Raw genomic sequence first — 22,692 nt, forward strand, 5'->3', positions numbered from 1 at the left:
TTAAAGCTCCTCTCCAAGATCTCTCCTGGGCTCACGCATTCCCTCAAGCCTCAGTCTCCTTAGTACTGAGACCGCAGGTGTTCTCCATGCCCAGCTGTCTCATTTCTTCTTATAGCAGAATACACTTTTTTTTTCTTTTGTGTTTCCGCTGAAGACTATCTCTTCCTTCCAAAATTTTTGGCCATTATGTAGAAAGCTATGCCGGTTTTGTGTGTATGTGAGTTTTCATCTCATTTGAACAAGTACCTAGGAGCACAATTATGGGTTGCATGGTCAGGTAAACCTGTGTCGTAAGACCTGTCAGCTAGTTCTCTCTCTCTCTCTCTCTCTCTCTCTCGGAAGGCTCTGGCCTTTGGCCTTCCCATCAGTGAGCATCTAGAATTGTACTGCCCACAGTCTCCCCAGCATCCGGTGCAGCTGGCATTTGGACTGTAACTATCCTTATGGGTATGCAGAGGTCATCTCATGCGATTTGCAGTCCCTGATGGATGGTGCTGAGCTGTTTGTGCTTGACTGCTGCTCGGCTGCTTGGGTGAGCGGTAAGAGGTTTTGCACATTTTGAAATTAAGTTTTCTTATTGTCGAGTTTTAAGAATTTTTTGTATTTTTAGATATAATTTTTAGATACAGTTCTGTGATGGTTTGTATATTCTTGGGCCAGGAAGTGGTACCATTTGGAGGTGTGACCTGGTTGGAGTAGGTGTGCCTCTGTGGGTGTGGGTTTAAGATCCTCACCCTAATTGCCTAGGAGTCAGTCTTCCACTAGCAGCCTTTGGATGAAGACATAGAACTCTCAGCTCTGCGTGTGCCATGCCTGCCTGGATGCTACCATGCTCCCACCTTGATGATAATGGACTGAACCTCTAAACCTGTAAGCCAGCCCCAATTAAATGTTGTTTTTATAAGACTTGCCTTGGTCATGGTGTCTGTTCACAGCAGTAAAACCCTAACTAAGACAAGTTCTTTTTCAGATGCTTCGCAGAGACATTCCTTCCAATGTGTTTGTTAATGTTAATGGACTTCAGCTTACCAGCTCCTTTTTTCTAGATGGTGCTTTTGGTGTTATATCCATTTTGTTTAACTTTGTACATTTGTGTGTGCCTATGTGCATGTGTACATGTGCCCTGGGGTAAGCACCCTTGCCTGCTGAGCCAGCTGGCTGGTCCTGGCGTTGTATCTAAAAGGTCCTCACTAAACCCAGGGTCTCATCAGTTTTTCTCCTAGAAATAGTTCCTTCTAGAAGTTGTATGATTATGTGCCTCTTATTTAGATCTATGAACCTGGACTTGGGGTGTCTTTGAGTGGTAGAATACTTGCCTAACATGCACAAGGAGTGAGGTCCTGGGTTCAGGCCTCAGTGCTGCAAGAAGACAGTAGAGAAAAGAATATGCCTTGGGTTCAGCCTGGAGGGGAGGGCTGTATTTGGATGACTGGTTTATATGTGGATACCTTTGTTGCTCCAGCCCCATTTGTGGAATGACTGTTCTTCTCCATTAAACTTCCTTTGCCCCTCTGCTGATGACCAACTGACTGCTTCTGGCCTATAAGATTTGCTAAAACGTTCCTTAGTTTGTTTTTTTCCATTAGCTTCAGGAATGGAACATATCTTTTGAATAACACCCATTTGTGTAAGAAAAAGAAAACTCAGTGAGGTTTTTCCCTGTCAGGAACTTGAGATATACACCTGCTGTTCACACAGAGCTGCATTTACTCTGCTTTATAGATAATTTAAGGGCTTCTTCAAGGGTAATTTTTGATTATTCCCATCGTCTGTAAACAGACTTCGGTCATATATCATGGCTCGTGTATACTGGAGCACCCCTCTCACTCCCGCCTTTTCTTTTCTGCAGTCCCCTAGACTCACGTCATTTCTCTAGTTTGTTATCTACTGTTGGTGTTTATCAACTGATAGGTGAGCCGCTAAAAGCCTGATGAGTTCCTATAGTCCTATAGTCCTATAGTCGTATAGCCCTTGCAGACTACCACCGTGCTCAGTAGTGGAGCTGGGCGCAGAGCCACACTATTTAGAAGAAATAAGACGTAAGCTGAAAGCAGAAGTCATGTTTGTAATTTCAGATTTTCTGGTCACATTTTTAAAATTAGCAAAAGATGAACTTAAATTTTATTTAATGTATTTTATTTTGTTCAAAATAAAATCATTTCAGCATTGGGATAGGGGTGTAGAGGTTTGGCTCCATTGGGAGCATGCTTACCTAACTAACATTCAGGGAGCCCTGAGGATCATCTCTAGCACTCTGTAAAACAGGGCATGAGGGCACAATCCTCTGATCCCAGCCCTTGAGAGGGAGAAGAGGGAGGATCAGTTCAGAGTCATTCTTGATGACATAGGGAGTTGCAGACCAGTGTAAGCTACCTGGCACCCTGTCTTTAAAAAGACACACACACACACACACACACACACATCTGTCACCATTATAAAAGTTTTTATACATAAAACACACTTATAAATTTTATTGTAGTTGTAAATTTTTAAGTTGTGGTATCTATTTGCAATTTAATGTCCACTCAGACATGCCATTTGAGAAATGCATAGTAGCCACTTACAGCTTGTAATTGAACAGTGCTGAATAGACCAAGCAGTGGTCTAGCCAGGTGGTGCAGATTCCCATCCTATGGTAGAGTTGCATTACCAGTCTCAGCATCAGCTATCTGCAGTCCTTGAGGAGAGTTGGTGATTTTTGTATAGTTAAGACTTTATCTCATTAAGCATCAAACATCATTTTTCATAGACACTCTGAAACATGTTAGCATCTTTGTCTCTTCTTTTTGTCAGAGTGCAATATAGTAGTTAAAATTGTAAATACAGGGCTGGAGAGATGGCTCAGTGGTTAAGACCACTGACTGTTCTTCTGGAAGTCCTGAGTTCAATTCCCAGCAACCTCATGGTAGCTCACAACCATCTGTAACTGGATCCAGTGTCCTCTTCTGGCGTGTCTGAAGAGAGTGACGGTGTACTCACATTTAAACAAACAAACAAACAAAACTTTACAAATAAAGTGTAAAATACAGAGCTATGGCCTTGTTTTTAAATCTGGTGTTGCTGCAGCAGGCTGATTTTGTATGTGTTACTAAGGTTCCAAACAGTATAGTGTTCTTGTGTGTAAAATGCAGTGTACACTATAACAGACTGTTTTTTTTTTTTTTTTTAAATGAGAAAATCTGTAGCCTACAATTTTCTAGCAGTCATTCACGCAGAACTGTGAGTTAGCACTCTCTTATTGCAAGTGATTGCACTGTGGTGTGGTACTCAGATATCGCATAGTGGATGGTGGTATTAGGCAGGTTGTACTTCTTATCTGTCTCCTCTGAGTTCACACCTCAGTCTACTCTCACTTTCACTGCCTCCACTCTATGTTCCTTAGTCATCTCTAAGAGCCTTTGCTTAAATATGTGACTAGCTTCAGTAGCCCTTCCCCTTTTGCCCTCCTGTGCATTCCTATGCATGTTAAGGCTTCCCATTTAAACTGGCTACAGTTCCTTGTGTGTACTGTTCTCTAGTCAGATATGCCTTTCTGCCTTCTTCTCTTGATATCCTGCTTAATCTCCAGAGCCCGGTGGAGCACCTACATTTCTTACCTGCTCATCTTTGGCTGCCACTGATATTTATAGACTTTATCACCTTCCATTCCTTCAGGAAATGGTTTTGAGACTATAGGCCCTAGATATATAGAGGAAGGGTAAAATGGGGAGCAAGAGGAATGTTGTCACTTCACTCAGAAACTTGGAGTGTGTTGGGTAGAAGAGATTACCTAGTGTCATGGCACTTGTATCTGGCACATTTCACTTCTTTCTTGTATGAATCCATGCATTTCCCAGCATTCATTGAGTGTTTGCTATGTCTCGGGCATTTGCTGATTCACGGTGCTGAATTTTTTTCACATAATGGAGCTCAGTGCTTTAAGGAAAGGGTGCTGTTCCTGGGTGCCTAAGCTGAAGTCAGGGAGAGATGCCCTGGAAGGGGCAGCAGAAGCCTCTGCGTTGAGAGAGGCCTGTGATGGAGGGAGCAGTGGGCTGCTGTGCCTGCAGCAGAGAGAAAGGCAAGGAGAAGAGGGCAAATAGACTAAGAGGAGTGGACAGCTTCTAAAGTGAGGTAAAACTCCAGTATGTAGGGGTGACTTAGATAAGGGGAATCTGGGAGAGAAGCAGTATCCAAGATGATGGCCTAGATTTCAGACTTGGCCTATGTGCTGTGGTCCCCTGTGATGAGATAAGGAGCCTTACAGTAGTCTTGGATGGCTACTTGTACTTGGCTACAGTAGGTGGTTGGTAGTCACAGTGTGGAGAGCAGGGACAGAGCACTGTGAGTTTAGTCTTCTGCCTGTTAGTTTGATGGTCCTTTGTATTTGGTTGCTGTGGTTCAGAGAAGAGGAAGACAAACTGGGAGTATGAATCTGGGAGACTTCTGTGTACAGATGTTTACTAAAGCCTCGGGTTAGTGAAAAGAGGAAGGTCTTCAACATGGCCACTGAGGACCCGTGTTGAAACAGAGTCACAGAAAACAGAGAGGTTCAGAGCTGGTACAAACGGAGAGCTTGACTTACTCAGTGAGCATCCCAGAGAAGTTTCAAGATCTGTAGCACAGGTGTGAACTGGAGTCTGCACTGTGTCTCTGTGAGCTTGTACAGAACACTGCAGTAAGTGATGTGAGAAGCAGATGGGAGCGCGCACATGGGAACTTTCGGATCTACACAAATGGTTCAGCCCTGCCATGCAAGGGAGGCCTTCTCCAAGATGAGAACGAGAGCTTCTGTCTCTCACATACCTTTACTCACCAGTGACTGCCAACCTGGTGAGATCTCCCTGCTTCCTTTGTTTGTTTGTTTGTATTTTACTATTTATTGTTATTATTTAGTTTTAGAAAATTATTATTTGAGATTTTAATATAATGAATTACTTTATTTCTCCCTTCCCTTTGCTCCTTCTAAATGCTCTCATCTAGCACCACCACCACCCTTCCCCCACTGGCTCTCTTTCAAATTCAAGGTCTCTTTTTCTTTATTGTTGTTGTGCCTGTGTATTCTTAAATACATAATAACAACCTGCTCAGTCTGTATACTATTACTTGTTCGGGGTGACTGTTTGGTATTAGATAAGCAGTTGGTGTGCTCTTCCATGGAAAAGACTATTCTGTTCTCAGCTTTCCCTAGATGTCTGTAGTTCTTTGTGTAGCATCTTATCCCCTAGCCTCACCCATTTTGCCATGTCTATCCATATTTTTTTTGTTTAGCTCATATTTTAGGCAATCATGGAGACTTTATGAGTCTAGATTGTAGCTTCTGACATTCTGACAATCTCAGAGCAAAATTCCTATTCCTCTGCCTCCTAACAGTCTCCTCTTCTGCAATGATCTTTGAGCCTTAGGTGCACGAGGTAAAGATGTATCTGTTGGGACTAGGCTCCCCAACTCTGCATTTTGATTGGTTGTAGTTTTCTGCATCCAGTCTCTAGCTGTTGAAAAGAGAAGTTTCCTTGATGAGGGATGAGGGACTATCCTGGCTTAGTAAAGTGGACAGAGTGAACATTTTATTTAAGGCAAACATGTCTATTTATATAGTAATTTAAGTGTAGTAAGGAGCTTGTAGGTAGAGGTTAGTAGTACAGTTTCTTAGGGCTTTTCAGATACCTTTACTGTCATTTGACTCCCTTCCTCTGTGCTCACCTCCTTTCCCTTCCCTCACTAGAATCCCCCACCATTTTCACCATTTTTAATTTTAATTTTATGTGTATGGGTATTTTGCCTGCATATATGTTGGCATACCACTTGCATGTCTGGTGCCCACAAAGGCCAGAAGAGGGTATCAGATCTCCTGGGACTAGAGTTGCAGACAGTTGTGAACTGCCAAGTGGGTGCTAGGGCAGGGATCCAGGTCCTCTGGAAAAGTAGCTCTTAACTGATGAGCCATCTTTCCAACCCTCATTTCCTGATTTAAATAATAGATATAAGAGTTACTGCAGACATTGTAGTTGCCGAGTGGAAGAGAAAGCAAGCCAATACTCAGTTTACAAACTGCTAGGGTTGCTCACTTCTAGGTGATGGTTGATAGATAAAATAGTGTGTCTCACTGTGTGCTAAAACACTCTTAGTTCATTGTCTTACTACTTCTGGCAGTTTTGGAAGTCATGAGTAATGTTTTTGCCATAGGGAAACTGAGAACTTGGAGTTACGTAACTTCCCAAGTCACCGTCTGTTTTATTGCACAGCACAGGCAGGGAATGAGTATGGTAGAGTTGTCAGTCAAGATCTGAACTAGAGCTGCTTATTTCCGAGGCTTTAGTGTTTTGGTTGTGAGCCTAGCCTTTATTTGCTGAGCCATCTCTCTCCTGCCCTATTTCCCTTGCTCTTAACTATTCTGTACAAATAAATGAAGCTGCTTAAGAGAGGGGGGATGGAACATTTCTTTGCATAGTTCATAACAGCCCTGGCTGTCATGGAACTTGCTCTGTAGACCAGGCTGGCCTTTAGTTCACAGAGATCTGCCTGCCTCTGCCTCCCAAGTGCTAGGATTAAAGGCGTGTGTCACCCTGCCCAGCTGTGAAGCTCTTCTTAAAAGCAGCATGGTGAACAGATGCAGTACTGCTGGTTTTGTATGTTAATTTGACACAAGCTAGAGTCATCACAGAGAAAGGAGCCTCAGCTGGGGAAAAGCCTCCATGAGATCCAGCTGTAAGGCATTTTCTTAATTAGTGAATAACGTGGGAGGACCCAGCCCATTGTGAGTGGCGCCATCCCTGAGCTGGTGGTCCTGGCATCTATAAGAAGGCAGGCTGATGGGTCACCTTGTCTGGCCTCAGAGGGAGGATTTGCCTAGTCCTATGGTGACTTATGGTGGTATTTGATGGGGGGGGGGGTGCCTCCCCATTCTCAGAGAAGAAGGAGAGGGGGACTTGAGGGAGGATGTATGTGAGGGGTTGGGGTGCCGATACTGGGATGTAAAGTGAAAAAAATAAATAAAATTTTAAAAGGGGGTGGGGCAGACTGAGCAAGCTAGGGGAAGCAAGCCAGTAAGCAACACTCCCCTATCGCCTCTGTATCAGCTCCTGCCTTTAGGTACCAACTCTACTTGAGTTCCTAGCCTGACTTCCTCCAGTAATGGATCATAATATGCTCTTTTGTTGTTGTTGTTTTTGGTTTTGTTTTGTTTTTTTGAGACAGGGTTTCTCTGTGTAGGTCTGGCTGTCTTGGAACTCACTTTGTAGAGGCTGGCCTCGAACTCAGAAATCCACCTGCCTCTGGTGGATTTTGTCTTGGTGTTTTGTCTCAACAATAGAAGCCCTAAGACAGATGCCACAGCCACAGCTCATAGCAGAGATGCTACCTGCCTGCCTTCCCTCAATATTGCATGCTGTCAGCGCTATCCCTATGCTGGGCTTTGGGGTACAGATAATCAAAGTCTGTGCTCTCAAGGGTCCAGTTGTTGGTTTAGACAGATATCAGATCATACATACTCACTTCTGTTTCATTGAGACTTACAGAACAATGAACATCCAGTGTTCCAGGGACATGGAAATAAACCTTTCTAGTGCTCTGTACTGCACTGGGGTAGGAGCAGTCAGGGAAGATTTGCCAGCAGTGATGAAGTTTAAGCTAAATTATAGTGACTTGACCATCTAAGAACATGGTGCCTTCAGGCTGAGGGACCACACAAGAGATGAGGCTGACATATCACCTGCTGAGGGAACTGCTAGCAGAAGGTTTGGCTGAGCCCAGGGTATGCGCTCTGGAACGGAAGGCAGCAGAGCACAGTGGAAGATGTGTTCTTGTAGAAGACAGGTTCTAAAGGTAGGGAAAGGCTTTATGCAGGAGGTGACAATTCCACATTTATGTTTCTGAAATGTCCTGCTGGTAGTGGGATTGAAAAAAATGTCCACAGGAAAAGTTTATAATAGACTATGTGTTTGTGAAATTCAGAATCCTGCCATTTCTGTAAATTTATTTGAAAGACTAATTCAAAACTATACACAGGACTTATGTGAGCAGAAATGATAGAATTAGCAAATAAGGATGTAAATACAATTATAAACATGTGCAAGACAACAGAGCTCTATACAGGAACATGGTATGGTATGAAAACAAGAATGGAGACCCTCTCATGGTGGAACAAAGCCGTCTGCACAAGAAGGCCCTTGGGTTTGAAGAGACAGAAGCCCCCAGGGCAGAGGAAAGATAGCAGCCAGCAGGTGTTTTCTCTCTGGAGTTGCTATCCTGGGGAACTTAGAGCCACTTCTGTGTGAGGTTGCTGTGCTTTGAACCTTACAATAATATTTAGCATTCTTACCATTCATTTTGTGTGGGTTTTGGAGAAATAGAAAATTTGATGGTCTTAATTTTTTCCCTCTGACTTCAGAGATCAACCTGAGTTACAGTCCTCTCAGTAACCTCCGCTTCCCCCTTACCAATGCCCAGCAGACTCTTAATATTGATTGGCCAGTAACCAACAGGACCCTGGTACTGAAAGCTCTGGACATTTCAAAATGCTGTGTAAAAACAAAACCAAGTGCTAAGCATTTGTCTGTGGTTATCATACTGCAAAGGATTTTTCCCTGCATTTCCAAAGAAACCTGAATTTTTATGAGCATACCAGATAAAATCAGGGAAAAATCTGGGGTGTTTCCTGGAACACTCCTGAATTTTCATGTATGAATTAAATGTTATCTGTATATAGGCTGCAAGCTTCTGTCACTTCATAAAAGTCAAGCCAGCCTTTGAACAGAAAGGAATATTGGTCACTCAGTGAAATACATTTTTCCCAATGGAAAAAAATTGAATTGCCATCAATTATTGATATATAGATACGTGAAACCAAATTGCTATATTCACTGAAGGTTTGCTTGCATGTCTCCATCTCTTCTGCCCAAAGGCTCTGCCCACAGGCTCCATTTTTACTCCTGCTCCGGGTTCAAAGCCCCATCCTCTTGCCGATTGGCTGTCTCTTCTCCCAGGCCTACCCATTGTTAGAACTCAGTCTCTTGTTTCTCTCTTCCTGCTTGTTAGTCTGGATATCTATCCTCAGGTACCAGTCAGACAGGAATGTAGACTTAACTGCCTCCTTGCTCTCTGTGCCTTGCTGTAACCAGAAGATGAAGACTTGTTGAAGAAATCTTGCAAAATGAGAATCCTTTTTCATGCTAGACACTACAATGAATAAAGTAATTTAATCTTTATAAGACCCTTGTGCAGCAGATAGGATTATTTCCTTTGTAATTCCAGAGTTTGATCGTGTAGTGAGCGCTTAGAACCTGCGGCTGTGCTGAGAAATAGTAAGGCACACATGCGGCTGCAGCACTGGAAGTTGGAGGTTAGGAAGGTAACTTGCTGCAGACTTTTCCTAACTCTTTTATAAGAAAATGAAAAGGAGAATAGGACATTTGGAAAGTACAGACGGTAGAAAGAAAACTCCACATGACAGATGTTTCCATAGCCGTTGAAGACCCTTTTTACAGTTTATAGTCTTTGTGAACACGACTCAATTGTTTATATAGTTGCAATCATTATACTGTTTTTATCCATCAAAATATGGGATGTTGGTACTCATATCTTGAAGTGCCCTCCTCTACTTAAGAATCCATGCTTGGTGGCACACCTCCCCCAGACCTTTAAGAATCCATGCGTGGTGGTACATGTGCTTGCAATGTCAGCAGTCTGGTTGCAGAAGCAAGGAGAGGTGGGAGCTTAAGCCCAGCTTTGGCTATATCGAAAGTTTAAGGCCAGCCTGGGTTGCATGAGACCCTGCCTGAAAAAATATCCTTTCACCTTGACTTGTGCTGCTTTCTCCCTTATCTGAAGCTGCGGTCTCTGGTATGTATAATGCCCAGAGCTCCCTACTAGATCAGCTGATAGCTTCACCCCTCTTCTAGTTAACACATACCTCATTTATATTATCTTACTTTTGTTCAGAGTGATTCCATCTACTTATTCATGTGCTCGCTCATTTAACAAATATTTGTTAAGTACTTCTAAGTGCCAGCCATTTTACTCTTCAGTAAGCATGAAGAGTCCATGTTCTTTGGGAGTGTAGATGCATAAGTAGGGAAAAGGAGCTGTGCGGCCACAGATGGTTAGAAATAGTGACCAAATGCCAGAAAGTAGATGGACTTGGATTATGACAGAGATCAAATGATTGTACAGAAATCAAGAAACCCATTCTCAGGCAAGGTGGAGCTCAGGGAGATTTGGTTAGTCATCATGAAGAGCAGATGTCGGCCATTCAGATGGAGCCCCAGGAGAGGGCCTGTGGGATCCGTAGATGCCTTTAGCAGGGACCACAGCTGCTTTCTTTCCCCTCCCATTTCAAAATACCACCAGTTTCTGCTTTGATCAATGAGTTGCAGAACAGAGGTGACAAAGCCTTAGTCCTCTCCACCCTCTATGTCTATGAACCAGCTCATCACGAGCTTCCTTCTCTGTGTCTCCTTTCCCCTGTTGTAGATGTGAGGAGGGTCACATAAATCTCTCCAAGTTCCTCATTAAAAAGAACAACAAAAATTAACGTGTCATGCTTCCTTCTCAGACACCAAGTAATCACCTTGAGAAATCTTGACAGCATGGCTTGGGCCCCAGGATTGGTGGGATCAAGGGCTTCTTGGTTGCCTGGGTTTGAATGTCAGCTCTGAAAGTTATGTGCCATCCAATGTTCAACAAGCCGCTTTGCCTCAGTCAGCCTCAGTTTCCAAGTGTTTAAAATAGAAACACTGACTGATTTCACTGTGAGATGTGAAATTTTGCTTGGTGGCTGTGTCAAAGCCAGTTTACCCAGTGCGTATAGCTAGCGCCTGTTGTGCCTTAGGAGGTCTTCAGGAGGCATCCTAAGCAGTTCCACAAGAGAGAAAACAACAGTAGCTTCTGTTGGGGATGATTTCTTTGTGGAGGCACAAGGGAGCCAACCAGCGGGTAGTAGAGTGGAATGTTTAGTTACTATCTCCTTAGATTTTTAGTTGAAGGCTTAGAACCTTGTTTACTGCTAAACTCTGTCATGTCCTCACTCCTCTTGTGTCATACAGGAGTCCTCCTCCTCAGGATGGACAGAGTAAACACAGTGTAGATACTTTTGAATGAGTTACTTGCTAGTTTGTATTTCAGGATTGGTGAGCCATACCCTTTGGTTTACTCTCAGACCTTAGCTTCTTTCTGGTATTCGTTGACTTTGTTTTTGTGGGGACTCAGGAGTGTCCCATGACAATCAAAGCAGAATTCTTCTGATATTAGTATTAGGCTTTCTGCCTTGATACCTTGAACCTCTGTGGTACTGGGGAATCAGACATCTCTCAGATTGATTTGCATGGCAAAAAATAATCTGTGCTGACAACTATCCCATCTGCCCCTGCTCATAAAACCCTAGAGGTACAGCTGTCCCAAGGCTGCAGCATAGCAACCCCATTAAACTCAGAGAGACCCTCCTGCCCAGAATGAGCTGCCCGGTTCTGTACATTGTTAAGCTGGTTCCCATCTGACATTACTATAGTTACCTCATCTTTAGATTCTGTGTGCTTGCTATAGGATCTATATACATCACTGAATCTAATCCTGAATTAGGACATTAGGACCTTGTTATGGATGTAGAAATGGAAAATAGGACTATTGATGCTTATTCTGAACTCATGTAGCCCAAGAGCCACGGAGCTGATAATTTAACTTGAGTCTCCCATGCCATTTCCGCCTCTAAAGAGCATCTGTTTCTGCACACACTTTGTGATAGACAGATTGCTGTAAAAATCTAGGAGTTCCCACACTCAGACAGGAACTTTTTTCTTACCAACATTGCAAACACATGTAATGTAAAGTGACAATGTAAAGTTATCAATCCACTTAGCAGATTTATGTTTCCATTAATTTTCCTCTGTCCCTATTACCTGTTTTATACAATAAATACTTCCCAGCCTTGACAGAGACACTGAGTGTAGATTCCCTGAATTAGGGTCTCTCAGTACACAGAGTTGCAGCTAAAGATTGTGAATTAACTGGGAAAATTGCAAATCAGGTAGTCAGTGCAATAATTCATTGTCACATCCAATCAATAAACTTTGTAAATCAACTCATTTAATTCAAAAAATGATCTATATAGATCAAGCAACCAATTAAACAATTAGCATACACTTTGGAATTAATTAATTAAAGCATCAATCACATAATTAAAATTCCAAATTTGAGCTGCAGAATTTAGAGTTCTCCTGCCTTCTGAACTATTAGATTATGCTTCTGAAGCTGCCTGCCTGCATGCGAGCAGGCTTGTGATTTCCCAGCCCTCTCTGGAGCACACCAATGGTTTCAGCATTCATTTATTTGCAGTCACAAGGTCTTGTGTATCCCAGGCCTGCTAGCTATGTGGCCAAGGATAACCTTGAACTTGTCATCCTTCTACCTCTACCTTCTAAGTGCTGGGATTACAAGACTAACCCTCCACATCTGATTTATGCAGTGCTGAGGATTAAACACAGGACTTTATACATACTTGATGAGCACTCTGCCAACTATATCTAGCCCTAATTTTAACTTGTAAATTGTGTTAGTGTCCTATCAGTATGTATAAATTGCCTTTTTATTGTCCCTCAAGGGGAAAGGTGTTTGTTGATTCTAAAAGGACAAGACTTCTGACTGGACATGATAGAGGAACAGAACGTGTCCAGAAGTGGTCCAAGGACCAGGTATGAGCACCAGGGTAAATCAGGCCATTTGCTTTTATTCAGCTAAGGTTCTATGGTGTTGGGAATCAGATCCTACCCACAGAAGCAGCTACTTTTTAAGGAAGGAAATGTGCGGCTGGTCTTAGTTACCAGGCTTCCCTGAGTGTGCGTCAGGGCCTCTCCAGCAGCCTTTCCCTTTGTCTGCGAGTGTACTCTGTAGTACTGTGCTGTAGTGCTGACTTACTCCCCCTCTGTATTATGAGCTTCCTTTGAGCCAACATTAAATCTCACTTTTCATCTCAAGGACTTGGTTCTAGGTCTTATCTCTAGTAAGTGTCCAGTAAATGTTAGAGAAATGACACATGTGAAAAAGACACCTTTGTCTTTTTAACAAGTGTTAGGGATTCTCAGCGCATCCTGGGCTGAGGGTAGAGAACAGCAGGGTTGGTGTGCTGGCTGGGTCATACTGTCTAGTTACATGTCCCTTCCTGCAGCACTCACTTGCCTTTATGGTTTTGTTTTCAGTGACAATGTCAGTGCCTACTGCCTGCATATTGCTGAGGATGATGGGGAGGTCGACACGGATTTCCCGCCGCTGGATTCCAATGAGCCCATTCATAAGTTTGGCTTCAGTACTTTGGCCCTGGTTGAAAAATACTCCTCTCCTGGTCTGACCTCCAAAGAGTCGCTCTTTGTTAGAATGTGAGTACTTCCTTGGTGTGTCACCTGACCTTCTAGCCTTGTTTATCAGGGGAATTATGTATGTTGCCTGGAACATCTGCTCACCTGGTTACTTGCAGAACAATTTGGGAGCATGTGCATTGCTGTTTTGTGCTTCTGCACCTAGGACATGTGCAGGACATGTGCAGCCTGTGAGATAGAGCTGGGAACAGCATGTCTACAGATGTCACCTCTGTGAGCAGTGGTGACCAGGAGCCTGGGAAGGAGTATCTGGGTTTGCCCCTTTCTAATCAAGGACACCAGCCTAAATGAAAATGCATATTGTTGCCTTCCATTAGACTCTGCCTGCTCTATGCTTCTGTCAATCTGGGAAAGCCTTAAAACATCATTCTCAGAAAAGTATGTGTACGTACATAAAATAAAATTCATTGGAATATAAAATGACTCTATATTGAAAATCAACAGATCATTAAATAACTCTATATGTAATGATATATCTATCTTTATTAATAGATTACCTAACAAGACCCAAGAGGGGTTCCAACCATTGCTCTTAAAGCCTGTTGATTCAGAGCAGCAATGAGTCTAAACATTGCTGCTTCAGGAGTCTGCACTATTTGTAGCAAACAGTGGTGTTAGCTAAGATGTCTGCTCATGATCTGCAGCAGCACTGCTCATTCTGCTCTGAATTGTTGCCTCCACTTTCCATTTGAGGAAATGCTAAGGCCTGCAGGTGGGGCCCGTGGAGCTGCTGAGTCCCACAGCTAAGGGTGAGCCCACACACTCAGGTTTGAGTCTAACCTAAGTGTTTTTAACCTACACCTCTAATCTCCTTCTCCTGGCTATCTCCTGGGATTAATAGTGATCCCTTTGGCACCCCCTGCTGTTTGAAACCAGCAAACTCATGGTCCTAATGAGGGATTGCTCTGAAGGAGTTTCTCCTGTCCCTTTAAGACAGACTCCTTTGTCTGAGACTTAGGAAGATTGGATTGTGCAGCATGCGATGTGTGAGAATTCTAGGTCTTTCTCCCCTTGAGCAGGAATAGACTCAGGTGCCAGGGGTGAGCTGGGAGCAGCCTCTCCAGCCTCACCAGTGGCTGCCTCATGTCTGCTCTCAAGTCAGATTTGATCTGAAAAAGAGCATTATTTTTCCCTCACATTTTCATTTCTGAAGTGCAAAAACAACAGCTTTACAGAACACCTAGAATAATTTTAAATTACACAGTTTTTAAAATAATTAAAAAGTTATGAAGTCGTTCTGCCTTCCTAATAAAACTGAGATAACCCTCACATGGACCCATGCATACACACACAGGTGAAGCCAGAGGCCAGTACCTTCTTCAGTTGCTTTTCCACCTTAGGCTTAGACAATATCTCAAAAAACCTGGCCCTTAAAATTTTTGTCTAGGTAGGCTGGCCAGAGAGCTCTCAGGATCTGCCTGTGTTGGTCCATGTCCTCGCCCCCACCCCAGATGTGCACCACTGTGTTCAGCAGCAGGCACTTCACACATGGAGCAGCTCCTCAGGCTGTCTGATTTCCTGTAACCATTTGCAAGGGTATAACAATTACAATTTCATTTGTGTGTTACATTATATTTGCTTAACACTGTAATAGTGTTAAGTGTTTCAATACTCTTAATTCCTATAATCTATAGTTACTTTGTGCCAGAAATCTAGATGGAGACATCTTCTAGGCAGAGAAAAATCTTATTTTCTCATGAAGATTACTACCTAATAAGAACACAGTTGTTAAAAAACCAAAAAACAACAAAACCAAAACCATAAATGTGTTAAGCACCTAAGCATGAACACATGAGGTGCACAGAGTACTGGGCTATCTGCTGAGTTTGGATTTTCTTAAGTAACAACAGTCTTCTGGATTCCTGTGTCCTGTTGAAGTACTTCTTAGGGTCATTGCCTTTAAGTACGCAGGGTTGTTAGTCAGTGAGTACAAATTAATATTTGTGCTGAGACCTGAACTCAGGACAATATGTGAGGTGAGTGTTCCACTACTGACTTATACCTCAGCCCAAATTCTGACTTCATTTTCAAGCAGCCTTTTGAAAGATGCACCAGCTTAAAAGAAAAGCATCAAGAAACTGCCTCTTTTCTCAGTTGTCTGATGAAATAGTGCAGACCATTTTCTCTGTGTGTGTATTGGGCTGAGTGGCCGCCCACCTGCCTATCTGGTCCACATTCTAAGCCTGGGAGACCTTTAGTTAGGAGTCTTCAGAGACATGTCTTGTTTGTGTCAGCAAAGGGAGAAGAGCTTAGCTCTTCCTTTTTGTTTCCTTCCTTTCTTCCTTCCACCTCTGTCTCCTCTAGCAGGAAAGACCCTGAGCTGAAGGTGTTAGGAAAATAGGCTTGACAGTAAGTAATAAACTAAGGAGCCAACTGTGAAAAACTGCCCTTTTGTTTTTTTTTCCTTTGAGACAGGGTTTCTCTGTGTAGCCCTGGCTGTCCTGGAACTCACTCTGTAGACCAGGCTGGCCTCCAACTCAGAAATTCGACTGCCTCTGCCTCCTGAGTGCTGGGATTAAAGGTGTGCGCCACCACGCCTGGCCTGCCCTATTTTTATTATGATCAATGTGGAGCTGTGAGAACCAAGGCTGCACAACACTGTTCCCAAGCCTACACTTGACTCTATGTCATATGAAAGGTGATGGTCAGGGAGGGCTACTGGTGTGGTCTTATCTGTCAGGTAGATCCCATTCTTTGAGGGCTGACCTTCAAGCCACTACTCAATTCAGGAAAGATCATCAAGGCCTTGGAGCCAGTCTGCTCCCCAGTCTGACCTTGTCCTTATTGATGTGTTTGATCCTGGTGGATTCCATAAGTTTTTCTGGCTTAGTTAAATGGTGATAAACTCTATCAACCTTGCAGGTCAGTAGTAGGTATTAGATAGAAAGCTTGGAACTGTGTCTGGTGTGGGTAAGCGTTACCTTTTGTGCTAGCTGCTGTTCCTGTTGGGATTTATTAAAACAGCCCTTAGAGAGGGAGAGCTGGATCATCGGGGCCTCTGGCACCTACACAGCCCCTAGATTGTTCTCGAATTGCTAAGTTTGCTTCAGTACATTTTTCTGCCTCCCTGTCCCCTAGTTAGTATTTTACTGACTGAAAAGGCCTAATGGAAGTAATTGTCACTGGATGTGGGCAGGTGGTGGACGGACATTGAGGCATGGTAGAAATTCAAATTAGAGTTTGTAGGAATAGACTTCCTTGGAGATGGCTAAGAAACATGGGAGAGAGACACATAGACAGCAAGAGCCAGAATACCAGACTGAAACAATAGCAGTCTCATTAGATAGGGTAATGTAAAAGGCAAGACCTTGTATAAGCTCCCTGAAGTCTGGACAGAAAAGTAAGTTTCTGTGCCCTCAGCCCCCAGTGGAGAACTTTGTGGAGAAGCTAGAGGTGAATCTTCAGGTTTGTGGCTGCCAGTGGGACCGGTGCCAAGCACTGTGTCCTATCTCGCATAGCCTTCACGACTGTACTGCACTTTGAGTACAGGAAGCTCACTTTTACCTCCAAATGAGATCAAGCACAGGCTGTGAACCTTGGCGGACCTGGGTTCAAGTCTTACTAGCAACTTGCTGTGTGACTTTGGCAACTTTGCTTATCTTAATTTATCTCCTATTAAGTCCAGACAACAGAAATAATCTTAAACATAAGTACAAAATTTTCATAAACTTCGGCTCATTGTTCAGCCTTACTTTCTCCAAATTGGTTTTTAATATAGGACTACTTGAATACATACAAATATAAAACTTTGGCTATAAAATTCTATAATGTATTAGCTATAAATTTCTCATTTTTATACAACCTAAAGTATGTCATTAAATACAAGTAAATGATAGTTTGGTGATTTGAATATGCTTGGCCCAGGGAGTGGCACTATTGGGAGATGTGGCCTTTTTGGAGGAGGTGTGTCACTGTGGAGTCAGGGCTTTGGGGTAAATTTTACAATCTTGATACCAGTGTTTTGCTAAAAATAAATTGACGTTGGGTGAGAGCTTAATTGTTTTACTTGTCAACTTGACTCTTGATTTTCACTTTCATGGAAATGTCATTGGCATATTATTTTCCTTTTAAAGAATGAATGGGATTTTTAATTACCAGCACATTATTTTAATTGATTTATAATGTAGTCTTCAAATGTAAGTATTCTCTACTAGAAAATTCTTATTTGCTTTGTCCCATCATACTTGTTGCTACTGTTTTGCCCAGGACTTTTCTATTGTAAAACTGAAACTTCTGTATCCAGAGCAGAGCTCTTTCCCTCTGGTCACCTTCTCCCATCCCATAAGCCAGGGTAGCTATGGTTCCTGCTTTTGCTAATTGGGCTGCAAAAAAGGTGGGACCCTCCTTCTGAGTGATACCTGGGCACCCATGATTCCAACACCAAAGGATGCACCTTTTGTAGGGGTCAGCCGGCTCCAGTAAAGTACCTTGTGTGCTCTGTGTTCTCACACCATCTTTCTGTTTAGCAAAGTTTGCATAATGAATTTGACCTTTCTACTCCATTAGTGTTAAATAGCTCTAACTGCTGCAATGTGAAGCCCCCACATCTCACCAGCTTATCCCAAACATTGTCAGACCTCCTGTGAAGGCTATGTGTCCTGTGGTTTTTCCTAGCAGCGCTCCATTTAGCGTGGTGGTTGCCATAGGCATTGCAGAGGTAGTAGGCATGGCTAGGGTTTGTTTGTCAACTGCTGGTTCTTTCTAACAGGCTGATTTTCTTTTACTTCTGTCCAATGAGGGCCAGCTGGGTGGAGTGAGAAAACCATGGAATGAGAATTGGTGATGATCTAAGCATATGCATATTTATAATATATATATATGTATATATACACACAGAGATATATATGTATATAGTATATAGATATACACCCATATATACATATATGTATATACATATATATGTATATACATATATGTATATAGTGTGTGTAGAGTGATATGAACATATTTATACATTAATTTTTCTTTTAATCTAACCGCATATAGGTCTCCATATACATATATATGATTCTTGTATGTGTATATGATTTTCACTGAGCTAAAATAAAAATCTTTTTTTTTTTTTTTTTTTTGAGACAGGGTTTCTCTGTATAGCTCTGGCTATTCTGGAACTCAAACTTTGTAGACCAGGCTGGCCTCGAACTCAGAAATCCACCTGCCTGTGCCTCCTGAGTGCTGGGATTAAAGGCATGTGCCACCAAGTCCGGCTAAAATAAAATTCTTAAGTTTTAAAACTCAGCTTATAAATTTAATAGTTACTCCTGGAAGGAGGGGGGTCTATGAACCTAAGAAAATGATACTATGCAGATTAATATTAGGTGGAAGGGAGATTTAATTTTAAGTTCCTTTCATTTTATTCTGCATAAATTATGAATTATTAGATTTTATAATTATTTACATTCTATTTTTATCATTTTCTTCCCTCATCAGACAGAAATGAAAAGAAATAAACCTATTGAGTAAACCAGAGATTATCAGTAGTAAAATAGACTTCATTTATTTGAAGAAAAAAAAAAAAAAACTTAAGTGGATCCGTGCTGGAAAAAATGTTCTGTGGAAATGAATGTGGAGTTGGATGCCTTCTAATACGCCTTGTAAGTGAAGCCTCAGTCTCCCCCAAATCCAATAAGCCTCAAGAAATCCCAAGACATAGAGCCGCTGTTTGAGGGAGACTAGAGTTCTCTACTAATTTGAAAATTAGAAACTGCTAAGGAAACACACCTTGCTTTCCTAGCCCATGGGTGGATCAACTCCTGTTGCTTCTGATTCATTTTAGACAGACTGGGTGTGTTCCCTGAACTGCTTACCTTAACTACTTTTGAACGAAGCTCTGAGTATGGGTGGACATATTAGAACCCTGGGAAGAAGTAGTAGATGGGAAGGAGGAGGGAGGAAGTGGGTAGGAAGAGCAGGAGAAGTTGATTGTTTCTTGAGATGGGCTGTTTTTTATATAAGGCTGGCCTGGAACTTGGTAAGTAGCCAAAGAAACTTTGAACTCTTAATCCACAACATGCCTGGTTTGTATAGTGCTAGATGTCAAACCCAGATCTCTATGCCTTCTAGGTAAGTACTCTACTAGCTGAAAATATAGCCCCAGGATGCTAATTTTGTCTGATGTCCAAAACCAGATGAAGAGCTGGATCTCAAATGGTGCCTAGCATCTAGAGAAGTGCTCCTTGCTAGCAGTGACCAAGCCAGGTGGTAGTATAAGAAAGGGACCTGCCTCATCTGCCTGCGTCTACCCACCTCCAGCACTGTGCTCATTCATCCAGAACTCATGGAGAGAATTGAGCTCACAAAAGGCAGTGGCAAAGCAGACCTTGCTACAGAGTGAGGAAGAAGGGCTCCAAGGGAACAGACATCTAGGCTAATGAAACAGCACCCAGGTCAGACCCTGCCAGTCAGAGCACTTACATTACCTTCCTTTGTGTTTTCCTTACAATGTTTAATATAATAAAGGAACATAAGATTGCAAGCTAATGGAGTCTAGCTACAGTTCTGCTGTGTGGATGAAGAGCCACCAAGTAGAAGGTAGGAAACTGTACTGCCTTGGATAGAGAACATGGCCCAGAGGGTACCCTAAGGCTGCTTAGACTCTGCACAAAGGGAATGGTGAGCAACTTTTTAAAGAGGCATGCTCAGGGTTCCCTCATCTTTTTTATGTGAGAACTTTTAAAAGCCTGTAAGTTTTAACTTAACTCTCTGATGATATCTCCAAAATATACCCCAAATGACCAATCCTTTATCAAAAAGGGCATTATTGACTAGAAGCCGCTCCTGCTTTTAAGTGGTGTTGCCTTGTGGTCTATAAAATAGAAATCGGAGGAGGAGAAGAGGCAAACACTTCTCATTTATTTACTTTCTGCCTTTATTCCTTACAAGCAGCTCATTTTTAAAACCTTAAGCTGGAGGTCAGAGCAAGAGCAAAGAGTTTGGAAAGGGTAGAGCAAATAAAAAAACAAGATGTGTGTTGTGTGCTCAGGCCTGGCAATCTGGGGATGAATTACCCGGACCAACTGCGTGGTGTTTCTTTCCATTCTGTTGTGTTAGCAAACATCCTCATTGTCCAGATTGTCCTCATATATGGAAGTGGAACATATGCAGCCTGTTTAATTTTGTATTTGTAAATCTGACTTGATTTCCTTTTTGGCAAAGGCTATTGTCTGGAGGAAAGAAAAGATTTTTCTTTGTGTCTGTTTATAGTGACAGAAATACTGGAACAATTAATAAAGATGGAAAGAATTACATAGTTCTAAGAATTTAAAGGTCAGACAAACCAAGTATGTATGCTTTGTTCACTGGGATGTCTGTCTATAGAAAGTGTGCCAGGGTATGCTTTATTCATACAACTGAAACATATATTTTAGATAGTCATTAATTTACTTCAGTATCCAAAAATCATGCCAGCCGTTACTGTAGTTACTGTGCCTCCTAAAAGTTTGGGCCTCACACTCTGAGTTAGTATGGTTTATTCTATGCTGCAGCCCCCTTGGCTGTGTTCTGCTCCTGGGTCTTGTTTTGATTTCCTCTACTCTCCCTTGGCTTACGGTGGAGTCTGTCAGCTGCTGCTGTGTACATGTCAGGCTAGTGACTCGTAATGTTTATTAATACAGTGTCAGTCTTGCTGCTGAAACAACCGTGATGCTTCAGAAGGTTGCAGTGGAACGGAGCATTTGATTTCCAGATCCTGTCTGCACTGCATGGTGAATACGTTCTCACATGTTACACAGTTCACTGACCTGACAGTTATGGAACCCCGCCTGGGACCCCATTTCAGCAGGACATATTTGAACAGAAACAGTTTGCAAAACTTTACACACTTAAACTCCTGCCAAGGCAAACTGTTAGGCACTTGAGTTTGTTATAAATACCCAGTGGCAGTGGTTGGAAGTAGCCCACAGTGTGTTTTATATTCTGAACGGAATGTGAATGTCTTTGCGGTTATATAGAGTAGTAAATAATTGAGTTTGATTAGGGAGAGGGACCTCATTATCCCCACCTGTGCCCAGCTGGAAGGGGAGGGTCGAAATGAAGCCATTAGCTGTCTCTCTTACTGGCATCTCAAAGAGCTCAAATACATCTGTGTCTTATTTTCTTTTCTGGCACAATCAGTCGAGCAAGCTAAGCAGGCATGACCAGATTTGGCAAGTCCCAAGGACTCTGGCAAAGATACACAAGGAGAAGGCGGAGGGCAGTCATTTTGGCTTCTCACTGCCCATTAGTCTAGCGAGTTATGTTTTTGGAAAATGTCTGTTTTGAAAAAAAAGTACTTTGTCCAATGTCAAACATTGCATGCATGTACAATGTGCTTTGATCTTTCAAAAAATTCGATCAGTGCAAGGGGAAACAAACTGTGGCATTCGCACTGGTGTCAGCTCCCTTTGTGGATAAAGTGATACTCAGGGCCTCCGCAATTATTGCAAGGCTTTTTCTTGCTCATCTATTTTCATTTTCTACCTTCAAGTACTGGGGAATGATCACATGGAAGGGGGCTAGAGCAGGTGGCAACCAGAGCAGTGCATCTCCATTGCTGTTGTGAACTGGTCAGGACCAGAGAACAGAGCACTGTTCCTGGCAGCTTTATCCCACCTCTGGAAACTGAAACCTTGGGTCACAAAACCACGGCATTTTCAGAATATCTTTAGAAAGAACCTGAGAGCCAGGGTATTTGTAAAACTCTTCCACAGGTTGGTCATTGACTCCCGTCTGGGGGATGTACTGCTCTCCGGAAGTTTCATCTTGCCCTGATTCCCCCAGCCTCCAATCTAAGCAACAAAAGAGTTAAAAACACTTTGGAGTCTAGGAGATGTAAGGTCCATCTAGGGTTAAATTGTGGCTCCTGCAGGATTTGTTGCTAGCTATAGAACTTATCAACTTAATGTGTATTTCCAGGTACGTGTCTTAACCTGTCACTTTCTTATTATAAAGTAGGACCAATAATAGCACCTGCCTTTCTTTGGGGAAGGGGTTATGGGAACAAGTAAGAGCTTGGAACTGTTATTCTCATTATATGTAACTCCTTTGTTTGGCTATTTTTTTTTTGAGACCAGATCTCACTAGGTAGCCCAAGCTGGCCTGAAGCTTGAAGATCCTTAGCCCCTCGAGTGTTGAGTGATAGATGTTTGCTACTGTACCTGAACATTATATATCACTTTTAATAAAGACTAGTCAATGGCTAGTATGTTAGTAATTACTTAATAGTTATTATTTGACAGATGTTACTATAAATACTTTCATGTCCAAGAATTATTTTCATCCTGTTTTGCCTGTGAGGAAATGGAGTCAGAGTAACTATATGGTTTACCCAACAAAGGGAAAACTTCACTTCAAACCGGCCATTATTATATTCTAC

The 22,692-nt window shown here is 42.4% G+C and overlaps 1 protein-coding gene across 5 annotated transcripts in view; it reads left to right on the forward strand.

The window, feature by feature from the left end:
- Positions 1-22,692, forward strand: part of Mapkap1 (MAPK associated protein 1) — a 210,706-nt gene that overhangs the window by 91,971 nt on the left and 96,043 nt on the right. For all 5 annotated transcript variants that reach the window (XM_029473510.1, XM_029473508.1, XM_021184047.2 and 2 more), the window contains one exon: positions 13,164-13,340. In XM_029473510.1, the coding sequence (XP_029329370.1) occupies positions 13,164-13,340 (177 nt within the window). The remainder of the gene's footprint in view (positions 1-13,163; positions 13,341-22,692) is intronic.

The sequence above is a fragment of the Mus caroli genome, chromosome 2, assembly GCF_900094665.2.
Source record: "Mus caroli chromosome 2, CAROLI_EIJ_v1.1, whole genome shotgun sequence".
Classification (NCBI taxonomy): Eukaryota; Metazoa; Chordata; class Mammalia; order Rodentia; family Muridae; genus Mus; species Mus caroli.